At 38.0% G+C, this 21,008-nt stretch overlaps 1 protein-coding gene across 1 annotated transcript in view; it reads right to left on the bottom strand.

Moving 5' to 3' along the window:
• Positions 1–21,008, bottom strand: part of CDC73 (cell division cycle 73) — a 105,173-nt gene that overhangs the window by 12,794 nt on the left and 71,371 nt on the right. Inside the window, exons 11-12 of the mRNA XM_064515754.1 lie at positions 3,540–3,597; positions 287–322 (exon numbers count right to left, since the gene is read on the bottom strand). Of these exons, the coding sequence (XP_064371824.1) occupies positions 287–322; positions 3,540–3,597 (94 nt within the window). The remainder of the gene's footprint in view (positions 1–286; positions 323–3,539; positions 3,598–21,008) is intronic.

The following is a 21,008-nucleotide window of genomic DNA, read 5'->3' as shown; positions in this document are numbered from 1 at the left end:
CCAAAAAAAACCCCCACTTCTTTTACAAACCAAAATTATGGAAAAATATTAAAAACTTGTAGTAAATCTGTTCCATAAGCTGAAGTCTTCATTTGGGGGGGGGGGGGGGGGAGTACCCCTGTATCAGGAGCCTCCAGATTCTTACGTTGTTTGGGGCAGTGACTCATATTTAGCAAAATACAACAGTGCTTGTAGTGCACTGCTTCCTCATATTGCTGCCTGTGGTCCAGCAAAAGATGGAGCGCAACCAGTTCACACAAAAATAAAATAACTAAAAATGACTCACCTTTTTTCTGATTTGGAGGTGGTCTTGCTTGAGAAACTGAAAAAAAAAGAACAAACCCAAAACAGAAATTATGGCAGAATGACTAATACATAACACAAATGTTGCGACAAGGCAACATTTCAAGGTTTTTACTCACAGGAAAGAACAGAGGAGTCATATTACAGTCAATAGACAGTTTTTACAGATGCAATATATCAAGTTGAAGAAGGGATTTATGAACTGGGTTGCAGTTTTTAGAAGATAAAAAGCTTCTGACTGTTTGAAAAAAGTAAGTATATATGGGTCAGTCGTGCCTGCTTTTACTGAAACTAGCCATCTCTCTCCATCCTCACTAAGCCACTGGATCACTGTAACACTGACCAATATTGCCAGCAATCTTCAACAGCAGCTGCTTGTAGATCTTAGAGCTCAGTAGTGCTGAACCAACACAAAGACTGTTTCACAACAAAATAATCTTTACAGACCCTCACCTTTTCATTAGCGCCTCTTATCGTAGATGACAACCTTAGATTTCTGCTACCCCTTAACACCTACAGAACTTTCTGCAATCAAAACCTGAGCATCCGCCTCATTCACATTGGCTCTGGACTGCAATTTCCCAGTTGTATGAGCTCTCTGGCTGCCAGCAGCAATGAAACTTGACAGATGTGGTAGCACTCAAGAGCAAAAAGCTACCAAACAAAAACACCCAGCCAAACAATGCTGGCCAGAGAAACCAAAGATACTAAACAATGACCACAATCTAACTAGAATTCTCTTGAAGATAAAGGATTCCCTAGATGTTTTCCCCAATGTTAATAGTTGTAACTTTTCTTTTTCAACAAAACGTTTTGATTTCAGGTTTCCAAATTCAGTGACCTCCACAATATGAGGGTTACTTCAGTCCAAAGTTGGAAAAGCTTATGCTTCTTCACTTTGGTGCTAATACGGAATAACCTTCCTTCCTCCAAACAAACATTTTATAGTTCATTTTTCTAAACAGAGTTTTCAGGAGTCCTAACTTGAAGAACTGTTGTGCTTGATAATTCTCATAATATATATTTATCCTAATTCAAAAAATTAGAAAATGGTGAGTAGTAGAAAGATTGATGCACACTATCTCAAGCCTCAACTGCTACTATGCATGACAAATTTCATTAATTGACTTCCAGTTTTATAACACCAACTCGCTCATGTTTATTTATGACCAACTGTTTCAGAAACTGGCTAGAACATAAATATTCACACCACATAGTTGCCATTGTTGAAATACTGAGACCATATCCTTAATTATCTTTTCCTGACACTGTCAAATGCACAGATATAATTGGTGACACTATATTGAACTACATGAACTTTACCTACCCAGTGTTTCCCCCCCCCCCCCCCCAATCTAGATATCTGTATATCTTTCTTGGAAAAAATATAAGGACAAATATATGGATCAAAATATGGACAGAATCAGCTGCCCTGAAAAAAACATTTGTAAGAGGGTGGAGAGCTGCACTAAGACATTGTTGCAGGTTTGCAGAAAATTACCTGCGCTAGATGGGCACACAAAAATTTGAAATTAAAAGCACACCTGATTGATATTTTTCAAAGCAGTATTGTAAAACTGTTTTGTCTAATTAAGCTAATGCTTCTACGTGTAAAATAGGATCCTCTCGCAGACTGCATGTTTTAAATACTTTGACCATTAAGAACAGAACAATTGGTATTTTAAAAGTTCCAAAACCAAAAATATTCTAGATCAGGCAGAAAGATGATCTTTTATGTGGAATAAAGTTTAAGTAGTATATACTTTCTTCAGACTATGCCTCTCTTTATTCTCTCTTCTGTTCACAGTATGGAGATGAGATACCGGATGAGATTGGCCTTAGAGAAGAACAGTATCAGTATAACCTATATAAGGCACAAAAAATACACTTCTGCCAGTTAATGCCTATGAAGTTAGAGCTAGCAGTAGGGACCTATGACAATTCAGTCAGATCTCTGCTCTTTCCATTTCTACTCTTTTACTGCTGTCTGTCAACTCCAGGTGCATTACTATGCTTAACAGTGCTAGTGAGATAAATATGACAGGCAGCATGACCTTTCTAGTACCAAACTGAAAAATCCATGCACAACAGCATTTAGGTGAGCTGAGAATATTCAATGCAAAAGCAGCCTTTTTGGGAAGCCTTTTTGCAAGACTAAGTCTTAACATTAAATCCTACTAGTATATCTCAAGGAATTAGCTGGGCACGCACTCACAGCACTTAGTAGTTTAAACAAGACCACAACGCACTCCAGCAGTGCTTCTGAACAGGTATATTAATTAAAAAAAAAAGTTAATTTTGTTAAAAAAAGACCCTTTTGAAACACCTTCATAACAGTAATAACCTTCTTTTTGTCCTTAAATAATATCTTTCACTTGAGACTTTCTCCCACCAAAACAAAAATTCTTATAAGATGTAGACTGAGAGCAGATACGCACACAGCTGTTTGCTAACACTGATCCTCTCATATGCTGTTTGCACTCTTACATTCTTTTTAAACATCTTCCTACGGGTTTCTAATTAAAACGAGACAAAATACCTACATTGTTCTATCTCTGATCTCAATTTGAGATTCAATTTGATGTCCAAAATTGACTTGGTAGCTAAAGTCTACTAGACCAGGAATTTAAAGAGTCCAGTTTAATATTCTAGCCCCATTACAAATCTTGTATGTGCAGGTCTTTCTTCTTAAGAAGTAGGAAGAAGTAATGATGATAATTTATTAAGGGAAATATAAATGATTTCTGATATAGTGATAACAGAAGTAATATGTTTCTTTCCAAAATTAGCTTTGCTGTTTAGGTTGCTTCTCCTTAGGGTATTAACTGTCTCTCACTATATACTTGGGCTGTGCTTACAACAGATCTGATCTAAACTGAAGCACTTAGACACTAAATGCTATTTATCACTTACTAGCATTAATTCAGCTAATTCTGGCAGAAGTAATAAGCCTTGTTATGAATGCTTGGAGCACCTCTGGAAGCTTTCTAGCACTGTTCCCTAGCATTCGCGAGGAATCTTCCAAACAGATGTCAAAAGAAGGAAGGAGAAAAATAAACTGAAGTCCTTAAGTTTTCAGATTTTAGCTTTTCTTCAGCTGGTAAAGATCCATGCTGCACAGTGTGGCAAAGAATAGCTGGATTTCAAAAGCGTTTCAGCTCCTGGCACTTGTGAACTAACTACCGTGCCTCACATGTGAGTAAGCTCACACTTAGAAAAGCCAAACGTTACCTTACCTGGTCGTGGCACAGGCTGTGCTGCTGGAGTTTGTGTTTTTCGGGCAGAAGCACCTTCCTTTGGAAAGAGAGAACGGGTAGTATTAACAGCTGGCCTTTTTGTCAGGTACACACATTTTTAAATGAATATAAAGCTATGGAGAATATCATGAAAATGACGGCAGTATCTTTCCATTAAAGAAGAGAAAGAAAATGGTGAATACATTCAAACTGTGTTTTTTTTTTTTTTTTTTTTTTCTAAACAGACCCTGTTTTAAACCTGCAGGAGGACAGACAACCTGATAAGTCTTTATAGGTTTAAATTTTAAGCATCACATGCCAATCAGCATTTTTTGCCCTGTATTCAGAGCTTTTTTTTTTTTTTTTTTTAATGTATACTATTGTTTCATTTTAGCTGCAATTACTTGGAACCAAGGGTTAACAGGTAAATGTAAGCAATCGGCTATTTAAATTTTAAAACAAGATCAGTTTATACTCTGGATGGAAAACGGGGACCAGGAAGTTGCAATGCATTCGTGTCTTGAAGAGTTTTAGTGCCCAGAAATAGCACTCGTGATAATTGGTTCTGCTCATGCCTTATCCAATTACCATAACGTAACAAACCAAAGGCCTGTGCTGCCGCTCATTCTGGTTAGCTCTGCAGAGGCAATGCACTAAGAGAAGAGTGAGGTCAAACACATCTGGTTCCAAAGCAACAGCAACATTAAGTTCCTGCAAGAACAAATTCTGTTCTCTGCTATTTCTGTGAAACCCTACTGAACGCAAAGTATATTATGAACAACGTAAAAAAAATAAACAAAATATTCCAGTTACTTCAGTTTGCAAAGATGACCTAAAACCTTTGAAGACAAAACCAAACACATATTTCACCTGAAAATTACTTAAACACTATGTGCAGTGTAACTTACGTATGGCTGAGACATACTCGGAAAGCACAGAGATGCTACCCTGAGGAACAACCTGTTTGAAAGGACCCCACATTTGCATGCCCCTGCATAAGTAACGGTATGTTCTGTAATTCAAAATAAAACCTGATGAAGCAGGAGACTGTGCAAGGAGCCTCACGCGCCACGATTTAAATAACGCTTAAAGAAACTGCTTCCAAGTTTCCACCATGAAAGTTAAAACTTGATCTTTATCTTAAAAACTGTGCAGCACAAACAGAAGAGAAGATCACTTGTCAAGTCCATAGGAAACAGGAATTTACACAAAATCTCTCCCTCTCTCCTTAGCTTCACTCAAAACCCACACCACTACTTACAACAGGCTGGAGTTAGCATTTGGTACAGTCAGTAACTTTTAAAATCAGTACCCCCCTACCAACCTTCAATTCACAGATTTAACCCCTCATTACAGGAAACGGATTAATCCCGACTTTTGCTGTCTCTATTTTCTGATGGTTAAAATACCAACATCTATGCCAGCCACCTGAGTCAGAAACTGTTATTTCAAGACTTTAAAAAAAGAAAAACACTCAGAAAAAAGGTAATTTTGCCACTGGCCTTTCGCAATTACTCAAATAGAAAATGGTAAAAATCACAGTACCACACTCTAAAGGAAGAGCGGCAGGCCAAGCTTGCAGCAGCAAAGGCTGGCTACCTTTGAGAGAAGCCTTGCAACTGAGAAACAGCAGTTATTTGAAACATCATCCTTCTTTTAGCCAAGAAAGCGGACCTAAGACATTCTGCATCTGTTTCTATAGAAAAATGTAATTTTCTGTGTGAAAAGACTGTTCCTATGGCACATTAATTATACATTCTGAAGAAGCACCAGGAATTCTCTCCTTAACATTTCCTTTAAAAAAAAAGTCACAGCACTTTATGGAACAGAAAGAAAGGAAAAACAGCAAGCTAAAGAAATTTAACTTTGTGTGACCCTAAGTTTCAAGTTTCTAGATTTTTTCTACAGCCTTGGAATGAGTTATAACAACGAAGCTTTGCTTTAGGTTCCATATCACTCACTTGTGGATTGTCTTTGGGTTTTTTTCACCACCAAAATATCCATAAAGCACCAGAATAGAAACAGGATCAAGCTCAAAGAAATAATTTTCAAATGATCTACTTGGGAGCTTCCCCACACTTCCCTCTGAATTTTCATCTCTCAGGTGATTTGCGGGCAAACCGATCGCTGCCTCAGTACAGAAACGTGAAAGGAAGAGGCAGGGCTTTGGGAACATTTCAACTGCAAAAAATTCACAAACCTAAAGGGAAAATATCTCATCAGCTGGAGCAAATCAAATTATTTAAATGAGGCGATACAAGAGACAGCTACTGCTCCCATGCCTATGGCCTCCTTTCTATTTGTAAGCCCCATTTCTGCAAATCAGTTTTCGGTGAGGGTTATGATCTTAGCTCTGTAAACCACGGCCACAGACTGATGAGTTTGCGGGTGAAGCTCAGCTCACGAGCCCAGGTACTCTGGCGCTTCAGCAGAGAACCTGATTAATTGTCATGTAATGAAGCCAAGACCTCAGAGAGGCTCCTTCCCTTGCGACCGATTTACCACATCTTCCCTCTCCGTATGATAGCCAGTGACCGCACCAGCACGTCCTGCCACCAAAATACTGCTGGCAGCGTGGCAAGAGTTGCCCTCTCCAATATTTTGAACCCAGCTGTTTAAAATGGCTTGTAAAGATAGAAGCAAACCATTAAGGTGAGGAAAATACAAGAGTAGGAAGCAGTGATGGTTGAATCGCTTCATGTGATGGCAAGATGCACTAGAGAGGAAAATCTGCTTTCCGTAAGAAAGTCATCAGCAGGATAATTTTACTAACATTTCACACTATCCTGAGAACAAAACATACTGATTTTAAATATAAAATGAATGCTTTTCAGAAGCATTCAGATAAAGGTGCAAGTCACTAATATTTATGATACACATTCTGTTTACAAGGCAAATATAACCACAGGTAGGTTCATAATGCTACGATTTTTCTCAGAAGAAAAAAAGAATAAAGTGGATAGAGTAAATGTCGAGGCTGATTCATTCAATCATACAAGGTAAGCGCTGCTGTTAATTTATGGCGTGTTAGCTATTCTGGGGCAACTGCTCATTTGCACGCAGTAACTCCTTGTGAATACAGTAGCTTATTTCTCAGTGTTTGCGCAAGAAGATATTTCAGATTGTCTAATGCGAAATTTCTAATGTGAAAGTTGTTCTTAAGTAACCAGCATGCGGCAAACTCAAACTCCAATTTGTCTTAGAGTCGCTTTTGTTTGTGCAGCTGTACCCTGAGCCTCAGAAGGAGCAGAAATCACTGTTTAGCTATTTAAAGAACATTCATTTTCTCAAAGTTTCTGAACGCGTCACAGTTTTGCTCAAAGATGACATACCTAATTCTTATGCATAATTTGTTCTAGACAGTTAAGGAGCATATTATGAATATTCATAAATTCAAACTAATTTAGTAACAAAACCATGTAATTTGAAAAATACAAATCTACTTTAAGACGACCACTTCACACAGTATTTTAATCAAAAACATGTTGCTTAGTTTAGTTTTGCTAATTTACCATACAAGTTATATATAGTTAATTCATGATTTACATTTAATATATGAGTACTTAATCATTCAAGTGGAACAAGCTGACATAGAACAAAATCAGGAAAACATATACTGAAAGCTTAATACTTGCCTGGATTTCATGGAATCACTTTCAGATACATGCACTCATCGGTGGAAGTCATTCTCTTTCACTTCCAAAAGTTCCTATCACATTAGACCTTTACAAAACACCTGCTTAATAACCGCTTTCATTTTAGTGCATGTTTTCTGCTATATAGGTGTTGTCCTACCTAAACACCTAAAACCACTGGGTTCACAAATCAGTGCATGGGTATTAACAGAAAACAGGTTAGCACAGGAGAAAAATTCCAGATTCCCATGTAGAGTCAGTCATACAATGGAAAAGCACCTCACACCCTGAAGGATAACTGACTTCTTCATTATTGTATGCCCTCGTAATTAAACTTTTAGTGTTCTCTGTCCCTCATTTCTTCATAGTTTCATCACAGTTCAGCTTTGCCTTAGAACCCCAGAACTGCCACGCGCTCTGATTCGTTTAGTGAGCGAGTGCACGGTCTTTACAATACCTTTGAGAAACTCCAAGTCTATCGTTAAAAGTCCCTTTTTCTTCCTGCACATTTTTTATACAGCTTACTGAACACCCTCACCTTTCCTTTTATATGAATGTTCCTTTTCATTTACCCACTGCAGCATTATACGGACAAGTTCCAACATATTATCAAGATGCAAATTATTTAGGACAGATTCTTACCACCCTTGCCTGTCCTTCAATACACTGTATCCTCAATCTGGTGTAATGTAAAAAATTCAGTAACTTAAAAAAAAATCAATTGCTTGGAATGGTCAAGTCTGAGACTTTACAGCCTTCCAGGCATTAAGAGTTTATTGGACAAGATTACATTTTTTGTTAATTTGTAGCTGTATTTAGTTCATTGCTTGTCAATTTCTGTAATACCACTTAAAGCATTTTGCAGTGTTTGTGGACCTCTAATTAAAAAAAAAAAAAGAAAAAAACCTCAGTCATGTGTGTTAATTCACAAAATCAGTAATTACCACTATTACTCTCACATTGGGACACAACTAAAGGATACCTAGCATTTTTCTGTAAGCAAAGTCTGTAAGAGCATTAACATCCAGAGTTCAATTTTTCCTCACTTGTTTCACATTGAAATCAGAAACTGCCTTAACATAAATCATATCCTATTTTAGGAAAAGAAACCTCATATTTTACACACTAGAATATGTTATATTGGCAGAATTATTTCCTGGAGGCACCTTTCACATATACCCAAGTTAGTTTACTTTCTTGAAACACAAGTGGAAAAAAAGCAGCTAATGACAGTTACTTTGCGAGTTACAGATCATAGAAGGAAGAAAAAAACCTGCCCAAAATTGCAGACTATCTCCTTACATTATTCCAACTGTTTTCTATGTATGGATCCACAAAATCTGTAAAATTGTGAACTTTGAAAAAAGTTTAGGAGCAAAGGATAGAGTTGACAAATTGATGCCATCTTGTGGTTTTTCTAATTTAGCAAATTTATTTCTATTTTGTTCCTTTATAACTTTTTAAAGTAGTGCAAGAGCTTTGCCCAAAAATCTAAAAATTATTAGGCATCTCACACGCATCTACACAGAAATAGTAGACGTAAAAAGGAACAGTTGATTCCAGAAGGAGTATTAGCAACTGCTTGCACATAAAATGTAAAGCAGATTTCAGTATCACCCCGAAGGAAGACTGCTGATTCAACCAAAGTCTCTTCTATTCATAAAAATGAACATAGTAAAACTGCAGCACTTAGACCTCAAGTGAGGAGGAAAATGTATGTGGGTAGTAAGCTTGTAAAATGCATGCTTAAGAACAGCCTTCAATTTACCTATTCAATTTAGGGGAGAAGAGAAGGTAAAAATTCATTTAGTTACCAGCAACAATACTATCATTCCTTGAATGATGTAAAATATCAAAGCACTGAACATGCTGGTAAAGCTAGCGTGAAGAGCTATGATGAAATCTAGAACAACTGCATAGTTAAAAAGAACACTTTCTTTCTTTTTAAAGAAATTAAATCTCATATATCTAAAATTAAGTACCACAAAAAGTGAAAACAATGAGATGACTTGAGAAACAGATAGGGATCTGACATCTGGTCTGGATGTCCTACTTTAAGCATGATAGAAACACTTATCTATTTCATATAAATAGCTTGGATTCTGAAAACATAGGGCTTTGTTCTAAAAATTTAAAGCCCTTAAAAGCTTTGAAAGGAATCTTCCAAAGAAGAACCAAGCAAAACAATGCAACAGAGATGCTCTGACACCGCAGGCATCGTAACAGTTCTCAGGCTTCTATTCATATCAAGTTTAAGAAAATTTTAAGTTTAAATAATGTTTCACACCATCATTTGATTTACACATGAAATTGGTATAGCTTATTTGCATACTTCTATGCACAAAAATTTGCATAAGCAGTCCCCCAGGACAGATGTTTAAATATTAAACTGCATGCTTTTACTGCCTTTCTAAATTTAAATTATGCCATAAAATAAAATAGAATTTGATAACAGGATCTTAACTACTGTGCAAGAACTGCTAGTATCACAGTAATTCTAACTTCCATTGCTTGTAATATTAATAAAAAGGTCACTTCTTCTATTTACCTTGTGTCAACTTCCTTATAATTTAGAAAATAGAGGCGGGAATTTAAGCAGAATTAAACTATTTTTATAGAATGAATTTAAATAAGGGGAAAATTTATCACAGTTTATCAAAGACTTTAGATACCAACTGGCAAAGAAAAGTAACACTACTGTTTCATTATTTCCTCCTTCAACAGCTAAAAATCTAGTATGCCCTAAGACAAAATGGATTACTAAAAGCTTTATACATATTTCGAACTAGAAAACTGCTTATACTGAAGATTATAATCAGCAATAATTTGAAGAAGAGAATTTTGAAGAAAAGTAAATGAAAAATAAAAAACAAAAATAATTTGAAGAAAACAGAAGATTGCCACTATTCAAATCCAGTCGTGAGACAGAACACTGGATGCCCATCTTACCCATCTTGCCTGTCCCGCCTTCTTAAAAGGCAGGTGTCATTATAGGTCAGGCTACGCTTTCAAACTACCGCTAAAGTTAGTACATATAACCTGCAAAACGACAAAAAGTTCTTGGACACGCTTGTTGGAAAGAGTTAATGAAGACAACAATTACTGAGATCCCAAGAGACCTGAGATACTTAAAACTCAAAGCATTACCCCACAGCCAAGATTTCAAAGTGTACTTGAAGAGGCTTCAATGAAGTGTGCAAGGATTCCTCCCATTTTTATCCTTGCACAAAAGATCAGTACAGTGAGGACCTCCCTCTTGAAGTCACTTCAATCAAATAATTTCAACTCGAACTGTTGGTATCGGTATACCAACTCCAAGCAGAAGAGGAAGGGCTGGTGACAGAAGCCAGAGGAAGCACTTCAGCATTTCCATTTTCTTCAGGATAAACTGTTTTCATCAAGATCGAAAAAGCAGCTCATAATCATGAGATAAGAGCTTTTGACTTTTTTTTTTGAATCAGACAAAGGCCTACCTATAGTGTACCTACCTGATTTTATTTAAATGATTCATTCCCTTGAAGAGTGTGAAAAGGCAGGAGTAGATATTGCTAAAACTGTATTTTTCACTTAGAATTCTTTTTTGGGGGGTTAATTATCTGAGCAGGCTTCAAGAATATTGCTTGGCAATTTATAAGCTTTTTGACAAACTCGAGCAGTTTGAGAACAAAAGGATTGTTTCATCTTCGGCAAGTCAGGTGCAAAGCTGCATCGCTACTGATGGTTTTCTATACTAACATCAGGATATGTCACAGCAATTCAATAGAACTGGAATGTTCTATGGCGTAAATGTGAATTTACTACAATCTGCTAATGCGTGAAAGTCTCTAACTTTTAACCTCACACATTCCTGTATCTCTAGTTCCAAGACCGCCAGCTGCGGCAAATAGTAGCCAGACTCTCATTTTGTGTTTTCACCAAAGACATCGCAGAACATGAGACGCTCACAATTCACTTGCATAATAGCACTGCTAACATGTGAACATAAAACACACGCAGAAAAAGCACAGTTATTTTTATATTCTGATCATACTTTGGAAACGGTATTCAAGAGAATAGTTCTATGTACACTGAAATGAATGTTGCTCAGTAGGAGCTATGGGAAGTTCCCACGTACACCTGCATTCAGCGAGCAGTAACTTTGCACAAGGAAAGGCTTACAAGACTTCAAAAAGGTTTTTTGTAATTTCTGGAAAGACTTGTGAAATACTCTGAGAGAAGAACATTTGTAAAAGCCTTGCAAGTGCCTAAATAAATACAGACAGACCCTTAGCGTGTGTGAAAATTCTTCCAAAAAACACAAACAATTGATCAATTTTATGTGATGTTACTCAAAGTCTCAGAGCAACCCAAAGTGATGAGAGTCTCTCGTCCCAGGTTCCCCGCTGCGATGCTGCGTTCTGCTCCTAGAACAGTGCTAGGCCACAGGAGTAGAAGTGAGACACAGGAAGCTATTAAAAACCTTCATTTTCTTCCTGATTACTTTTCCAATAAATCATCTAGCTCCACTTTTTCCAAGTTATACTTCATCCTGGTATGAACTTCTCCTCTTTATTCACTGAAAGGAATTAGAGTTTTAATATGATTCTTCCATATCTTACCAGCTTGAGCGATCCCAGCTCACGCTGACTTTAACCTGCATTATGGTTATATATTACATTATGTTACAAGAAACACAATTATCATGGGTGGTCATGACCACAGAGATGGAGGCAATTTTCCAAGTAATCCCCTTGGGAGATGTTAAAAATCAGGAGAAAATCCTGAATTAGTATTCCTTGAGGAGCCAATGCACCAAGCAGTACAGGGGAGCGATGAGCTCTTGGCTGGGTTTTTTTGGCTGTAAGAATAGCTGCCAAGTTCAGAACCAACAGGAGCCTTTCCAGGATGAAAAGCTTTAGTCGTGGCTATAGTCAATTGTGATAAACATGCCAAGAGATAAGACAGCTGGCATTATAATCATCCCTGCCATCATCCAACAGACTAACACCACTTCTACTTTGAAAGTTGCATCTCCACCCAGTGACCTGCCGGTGAATCCACGCAAGAGTCCAACCCGCGGGAGCAGCTCAAACTGGCGAGAGGCAGACCTGGCGTCACCTGTTGACGTGCGCACTGGTACCGACTGAGCTCAAACTGCTGTGTGGCCATGGGCTGACAATATTTGACTGGATAATGAGCTAAGCCGAGAAGCAAAGGAAATAAAAGAAAGTTAGCCACGTAGCTCTGAGTGTGGACTTGGCCCCACTGTCAGGTGGCCTGTGGACTCAACAACCCACCCATCAGTGGGGACACCCTGATGCCAACTGCCAGGGAGGACATGAATCCACCCAGCGCAGCTGGAGCACGGTGAGCACTGGAGTGGTGGCCTGCAGGGACAAGGAAAGGGCAAGAGTGGTCACTGTACCGTGCACCTGTGGTTTGACCATAGAGCTCCAATCCATATACATATATTCCTTTTTTTTTTTTTTCAGTCCTGCTCTATTACTAGCTTTACTATACTTCTAGCTTTGTTATACTTGTAATTTGTAGATGTGTAGAACCACTTATCTCTAATAAACTCTGACACTTGACAAATGATGATCTCTAGAGTTCAGCATGACTAATCCCAGACTTTGGGAGAATCCCAGACACCCCTCTATCGGCACATCACAGTTATAAAAAGTAGTCTTTTTTCATTTTAAACCACACAAGTTGATGATCTTGTGGCCCATTACGACTGAGACAGGCTGCTAGTAAAACTTCAGTATAGATCTGTGCCGTCAATCAAGTAAGACTGCTAAGGAAATTTCTGTTACCTCAAAATTGCTTCAAAACTCTTTGCATACTACTATACTGGGGGAGTTGCACATTAAGACCCTACACTAGAGAGTCCTGTTGGAAACCCACTTGCTGCGCTGGTTACAGGAAAGTTAAAAAAGTCATATAGGAAGGAAAAAGATGTGCGTGTTTGTATGGATATCCGTGCTACCTGCAAACAGACTGATGAGCCTCCAGCATAACAGCCATCAGCTGCTCTATTGGCAGACTGTACATTGACATACAGCAGTGTCACCAGCTTGGGTGCTGGTGAGGAAAATACTGACAAAACACAGACACAAGTGATGACAATTTATTATTACAATTTCTGAGTTTTGTCCAGTATGAAAGTCTGGTGAGTTCTGGACTTGCACATGCTTCAGTTACCCACACACTGTTAATTCCTCCAAACTGGGAAGACTGAACATGAACCAGTTTTTAATCTACTCACAAGAAAATCAGAATATTGTCTCCAGACTTTTGTATTGTCCCAATTCTGTACACTCACAGGCTCATTTTCAACTGTAGTATAAAAAGTAAATAAATAAATAAATAAATCAGATTGAAGAATAAAAACTAACCACAGAAACACCACATTCACAATAAAGCAAATTTTGTCCAGCTCTTATTCTACTGATCTTTTTGCTTTAATTCAAGGCATTTAAAAACAGATAGGAAGGAAAAAAATACATATTCTGTGTAACATGAACATAGGAGGTGAATCAAATCAGGAAAAAAACACAGGCTTTTTAGTTTTGGGGGGATTTTTGTTTCCTTTTATCCCTACAGTTAAGTGCACTTTATTATAATGGCAGCAGAAGCCATCCCTTTCACATAGCGAAGAAAGCAAGTTCAGTCATTTCCCCTCTTTTCAAATGCTTAATTTAAGCCTTACATATAGAGTCTGCACAATCTGGAAAGCCCATGTAAAACCTGATTGCCAAGCGCTATATACAATCACAGCATTATGCACGGTTAAAACGCACATAAACAGCAACACAAACTTTACAAAAAGTTTAGCAACAAACTTTTTCAAAGGCTTTTGAAACCAAAGCTCCTTCTACTGTTAGGAAAAACACACTCAAGTTACTATCAGAGCAGATTCTGCTCCTCATCTCCTTTCTTAACATGCAACAACTTACCGCTCTTCGCCAACAAATTCATAGTCTCTTCAGAGTACACGATCTACGCATGATTGTTAGCACAAGGAAGCTTAGAAATCTAGCCCATAATAATCTGCCCCAAACATGCAAAGTCATTGGTTATTTTGTGAATAAACTTTTATTTCACTAAAAACTCTGAATCAGAGAAATCAACTATTCCCAACAGAAACAAAATACCTTACGTTTTCAATTACATGCTTGCTGCAGTGCCCTATGATAAAGCATCATTTTGAAAATCACTATGACCTGAGCTGACATTTGACTGCAATGTCATTACCTGTCCTTTCTTCTCTAACTAAAATATAAGCCACAAAATAGAAAGTCTTCTGTTTGGCTTCAGGAAGACAAAAACGGGAAGAAGAATCAGAGTCACTACTCTGAATTTTGCAGTTATTTAACTTTGGTATTTGTCGCAAGCTACAATGCTATAGATCATGTGTAATAAACACAATGTGAATACTCTTATAAATTTAAATGGGGCATGCTTCCTTAGTTATTAAGAATAAATTAGGAATTTAGAAATATAAACATAACATGGAAATACAAACATGCAAACAATACATCTACATTCAACCCTTCATGATTACAAACAACACTCAAACATCCAATGAAGCACTTTGACGAAAGGGTGGATACAGTACTGGAAATCATGCAAGTAGTATAAAGCAATAATGGTTAATGTGTTGTTTTTTGGCAAACCTACAATGACAAAACATGAGAAATTAATGAGTGTCAGAGATGCAACTAACATCCTATGCTACATTGCATTTACCCGAAATCTTACTTCCATTTGTGACCAAAAACTGAATGGAGGCCATTTGAGAAACTAGAATAAGAAATTGCCTGGTCATTTCATACACTTGTATTAAATAAAACAAGAGATTTCAGGAGGTTTAACTTTGACAAAGATCCATTTCTGGATCAAAAATGTTTACCCTTCGGTTTTTAACCGAAACACTGAACTTCAGGAGTTCCAAAGCCTCCAATTTCCTTTTAAATGGAAGTTTTCATTGTATAACTCTCATTCCAGAATTTGATGTTTTAAGTAAAATATGGTTTTGTTCAAAATTATGAAAGAACACTCAAATTAGAGCAAATTTAAAAATTTCCATCCAGTGCCACAGGTTAACTCCATAGGTCTTTAAGTTTCCCTCCCTGGGTACAGATGTCACCACTAAAACATTAAAGAATTTTGCAGGTATCACTACTGTGCAACACTGAATTGCACCACGGAACATTTTAGCAGAAAGCCAGGAAACACCCTGAACCCCAAATCCTGCATTTCCTAGATTTCTAAATCTTTATAATTCCCCAACAGATGCCAGAATATATTATTAAAAAAAAAAAAAAATCCTCCAAACACTACAAACTGAAAACTTCAGTTTTATACCAAAAGAACAAACAGAAAGGCACCGTTCAACTTTTTAATCTTTTCTTTTAATTTAACTGTGTTCTAAAAGCCTGACTCCTTGCAAAAAGTTATATAACCTTTTGACAGGTACTTTGGATCTAGAGTATGGCTATTTTGCTTTAGCAAAAAGAAGTCACATAAGTGAATCAAGCAACAGCGTCATGATCGTAATCATCAGACAAGGAAGTTATTTGGAACACAAAAGTATTTTAGTTTTATGCACCACGGATTCCTAATTTTAACAGTAGAAGAATAAATACCACATTGTCATTGCAGCATTGATGTTTGCCACTTGTGTGCTTCTTGACTAATACTCAGGTTGAAAAAGTTGCCTTCTAAAATTTTGGCACTTAGGACGCATGCGAGAGAATTAGCTTATGATTGCTACGATATTATATAGCAAATAGGTTATGCAAACTGCTATTCATATTTGCATTCTGAGTTAACATATTATTCATGCCACCTTGCTATGGAATATAAAAGTTGATGAATTTATATGGCAGTATCAAAAATTAACTGTAATCATAATAAATCAAGTATTATATTAAAATATAGGAAAGATTTTGACCATATCACACAAGAGGAATTCTTCCATTTGGCCTTCTGCCTCTACTTTCAGCTTCCTTTGGCATTATATCTAAATTCTCCATTATTCTTCTCTCCTTAGTCGTGAAGATTAAATTAAGCCCTTCTCAAAGCATTAAGATGACAGCATTCAACTTTTATTTTTCATTTTATATACAATCCATATGCTAAGGTGGACTATCTCTAAGCTTCTGTCTACGCATTATAAGATGTGGTTTATAATATGACTGTTCTTCGAAGAGCGCAGCTCTATTTTTTGTAGTGCAAAAATGCAATCTTCTTAAATGAAGGTCAACTGACAAGGTCTCATTCATACAGACTGGGGCCATTCTGCTCAAAGATGGAGACAAGATAAGAGCTGCACAAAACCTTTGCAAATTTTTAGGATCTTCCTATTATGCTGTGACTTTTATACAGTGTTCATCCCTCACTGCAAAGAAAAACCCCTGACTACATGAACAGACTCAAAAGCATACTTTAAAACAGGTTCTAATAGTTCTTAAATGGCTTCACTCTTTCTATACATACACACACATGTACGTGTCTGCATACATACATATACAATATGCATATATACACACACACAAGTTCATCTTAAAGCAGTAATTTCCCACTGCAAATAACCTTCGAAGATGACAAACTGCTCGGCAGCAACAGACACAAGTGAGGTTCAGTGCAACCCTTACTCCTGCTACTCACATTTTAGCAAATACCCGTTGTCCATAATGCTCCTGTGGATTTCACAGTGTATCTGAAGGAAACTGGCCTTAAGCACCAAGCCCTCTTCAGCTCGCCTTTAGCCCTGACATCTGTTCTGTTTCTTCAAATAGTTGTTTCATCAACTGCTGAAAAGCCTAGTGTCAGTGATAAAAAGCAAACAAGATTTTTCCTACAGTGGTCTGTTGCAAAATAAGATCCCCTCATTTGGAAACTCTGAGTACCTAGGTGGCAGGAAATAAAAAAGAATAAGGTACTGGGAGCAGACAGTGTTTTGGAAGAGAGTAAGGCTTTCAATGCCAAGAATGATCTCGCTGAGAAAAAAACAGAAGTGTAACAAGACTCCTCTGTTGAGACACCCTGGAACTTTCTGTACATGTTTCGCAGAGCTTCACCCATCAAACGCGTTCGACTTCTCAGAGACTCGTCCAGCAGCTTCCTCGTTTGACTCTGGTGTTGCTCTACTTTCACAAGAAAAATACCAAACCCAAATAGCAGCATCACCTTTTGAGAAAGGACAGCACAGTAATGCCACGCGTGGTTCAAAAAGCTGGTGATAAGGACAGAAACCTCACACGTTTTTATTCGGTCCTCTGCTCTTAGAAAAAGACATTTTGGAAAAACAAACAAACAAAATCCAACACTATGCAGAACCTAATGCCAGAATATATTTCTCTTCCTTATTTCTACATCATTGTATTCTTTTATATAGGCATATATGTATATTCTGAAGGAACAACAAAAATATCTTTTTCTTCTCAAACATAAGTTTGACAGGACTAGTGGCTAGCTTGCAGGAACAAAAATCTCTCTGAAAATGAGGCAAATACAATGACAAGGCACCACCATTCTAAAAGCTGTTCAAAAAAACCCCCAACCAAAGCAAACAAAAAATGAAACAAAACTCCAGCCTTTTATTGCAGTTGGCTCTCAATCAAGTGTGATCAGATATTCCAGGTAGCAGATTTTCCATTCCATAGCTCCAAGATGCCTTAGATGCAGCAATTTCATCAGCTCAGGGTAGCTTCATAGGACCCGAGCTAGCTTACTTCCCAGGGGCTGCAGAAACAGCCCAGCCACACAGCATGGAGCTACTATTTATAAATCTTGCAAACATCTCATGTCTGCAGCACCATTGTTTCAAGAACAAGCAAGCAATTCTGCACAGAGTCATCAGCGCTTACGAGCGCCAAGCCCACGGGACCTGAACCGACTGCACCAGACCATTCGGAGGCGGCTGATGCATCTATTCCCCAACGGTCCAGATTCCGCGAGGCTTATTAGACCGTGTGCATTATCATGTGAATACACAGATCCAATTTTAATCTGGCACTGGTCCCAACCAACCTGCCAGCGAGAGAACTACGGAGACACAGGTGGCCTGCCCTAACCCTCCCCCGTGTCCAGCAGCTCTCCTATTACTGACATCTCTCTCCTGCCCCTTCCCCCTTGCCCACCTTAGATAAGGAAAAGGCAATGATGCATAGCAAAAGGTCCTCCTTACCCCTAGGTAAGCCCAGAGTAAAAGTACAGATGAGGTGCATACTTGAAGGGCTGTGTAGGATCAACTGTAAAAAGGCTGAAATGGCAAAAAGCATTTTTTCACAGTGAAGAGCTCTTTTAACATGAGGCGACCTAGATTCTCAAAGGCAGAATTCCCCTTACCCCAATTACTGCATCCCTGCCTTTTCCCACGTAAAATTCTTTAAGGAGGAGGCGTTTTTATTCCCTTGCTTGCTTGCTTGCAACTGCAACAGAAGCAGCACACCACTGTTGTCTCTTCTGCATTATTATGCTTCTTACTGATATTAGTAAGATCACAGGGCCTTTTGTTTGGCAAAATAAGAAATTCCAAAGAAAACAGTAACATGAAGACCCAGTGGTTGGAGAGGAAAAGAAGGCAGAGTTGGTCTCCCAAAAGCTATTTCTATTCTTCTGCAATTGTAAGCTATAATACTTGAACATGGATAAAACACAAAAATGTATTAACTAAAAAATTACAAAAAAAGTGCTAATGGAAGTCTGAACGCTTAGTTATGCAAATCTTCCAGAGCAGAAGACTTAAAAGAATCTGCAATGTGCAACCCATCATCCAAGGTCATGAGATTTGCGGGGCTTTTAAGAGAATGACAGATTTTTCTTCCTTTCTTTCTTTTTTTTTTTTTAAAAAAAAAAAAAAAAAAAAAGGATGACAGATGCTCCCTATAAATTTACCCTACTTTAAGACGGATCAGTGATAGAAAGCTCTGCAAATGCTGATTAAGAGTTATTAGAAGATAGGCATAGAATCTCTGCTTTTAGGTCAAGTTTTATGAACTTAGCATTATTACATTAGTAATGATTTTTTCCTATTATACACACACCTCCCTACAGAACCCACTAATGATTCTGAATATCATGTCTTGAGACAGACAAGATGCAAGGGAGCTGTGTCGGTTATTTCTTCTTCCCTTAGAAACCACTAAACTGCAGAAAATAAAAAAACCTGGAACCTAACATTGAAATGCAAGTCAGGCTGGCAGAAAGGATGCAGATTCTCCAGTTCTGAACCAATATTCTCTGTCAATTAACAGAATACACACTAAGCTCTACGGATTTCCTCTATATCATGTATTTGAGGACTACAGGAGTCCTGGTGACTCTGATTCTACATTAGTGATTCAAACGAAAAAGATCTTCAGGATCACAGAAGTAAACTAGAATCTCACACACTAGCAGACAGATTCCAGAGGGAATTATGAACACAGCTATTCAGACAAAAAGCAGGATTTCCACAGCATTCAGTTTCCATTTCCTTACAAGTCACTATATGGATGCTATCATTTAAGTTTCCTGTGAATTGCAAAAGGGGAAAGAAAGTCTGGAGGACAGATTGGCAACTAAGGGTATATGATGTCCTTTCTGTGTGACTAACTTCAAGTCTTGGTTTGTCAGGGGCATATACACATGAGCATTTACTTCCAAGAGATTTTTGCCACAAGAACAGAAGGCACTCTGAAATAACAGGGAATCTGTTCAATGAATTTAAGTACAACACATGATAAAACTCAGTACATATTAAAATCAGCTGCTCATTAATATACACTGACTAGAAGCCAGTTCAAGTCAAGGAAGTCATTAACATGGAACAACATTTAAGAAGAAACAGATACACTAAACTGATTGGCCAGGCTGAAGTAAGTCTATCATAGTAGGTGGTATGCAGGGTGTGTGGAGTAATTTTAGTTCCCCCAACATATCAAAGGAGCAGGAAACTGCTCTTAAAAAAGGGACTTATTTTTCATGTTAAGACCCAGCTTTTTGTGCTGGATATGAACAAACACTGCTTAGATTTTTTAGAGGGACAGAACCCCGCAGAGCACTGGAGGATTCTTCCCAGATTCTGTTGTTTTTTGCAGTCTAAGCATCTGAACTAAGAAAAAAAACTTGTGTGCATTCAAGACATTTACCAAACCATTGTGGTTTCTGCCATAAACCTTGCACATCCCACCGATTTAGCTGTAAATGAGGATACCTGGAGGATGGAGCTGGAGGAAGCGATGTGCTAAAGCTACCGAGGAAGCGTGCCAGGTGCAAGGAGTCAGTGCGGGTCTCGGCACCAGGACACATGGCATCCTAACAGCTCTGAGAGCCCAGCTGCTCAATTTAACATTATTTAACATTAACTAAATATCTCTGTCACCAATTTCAACTTAATACACAAACCCATGAATTTTTGAGGCTGACAAAATGCCTCCATATTCACTTTTACAACCCATATATAGAGCGAAAAACTTCTAGTGAGAAGATGAACTAGAACTGCTAACCTCTTCCTCAGACTGAGCATCTACACAGCTCATCCTGCCGTCCGAGATGGAGAGTTGGGCAGGAAGCATGTGTCCGTGCAGTGAGTCTGATGGGCCAAACATCTTCAAATCATTGGGAGAGAAGTGCTGTGATGTCTCAAGAAGCCAGAAGAAAGCCTAAAGGAAAAAGGTCTCTGCACCTGCTGTGGGAAGGATTTGGGCATGGAGAAAGGGCTGGGCTGCAGGAAGCTGCAACAATCTGTTTGTCCCCTTAGGTGTAAGGAGAGGTGACCGCTCAACTCCCATGAGATGCCATCTGCTTAGCTCCTCTTCAGCCAACTCACTTATTTTGGTATTCTAATGCATACATATATGTG

Source organism: Dromaius novaehollandiae, chromosome 8 (genome assembly GCF_036370855.1).
Source record: "Dromaius novaehollandiae isolate bDroNov1 chromosome 8, bDroNov1.hap1, whole genome shotgun sequence".
Taxonomy (NCBI): domain Eukaryota; kingdom Metazoa; phylum Chordata; class Aves; order Casuariiformes; family Dromaiidae; genus Dromaius; species Dromaius novaehollandiae.
This window is presented reverse-complemented; position numbering and strand designations above follow the sequence as displayed.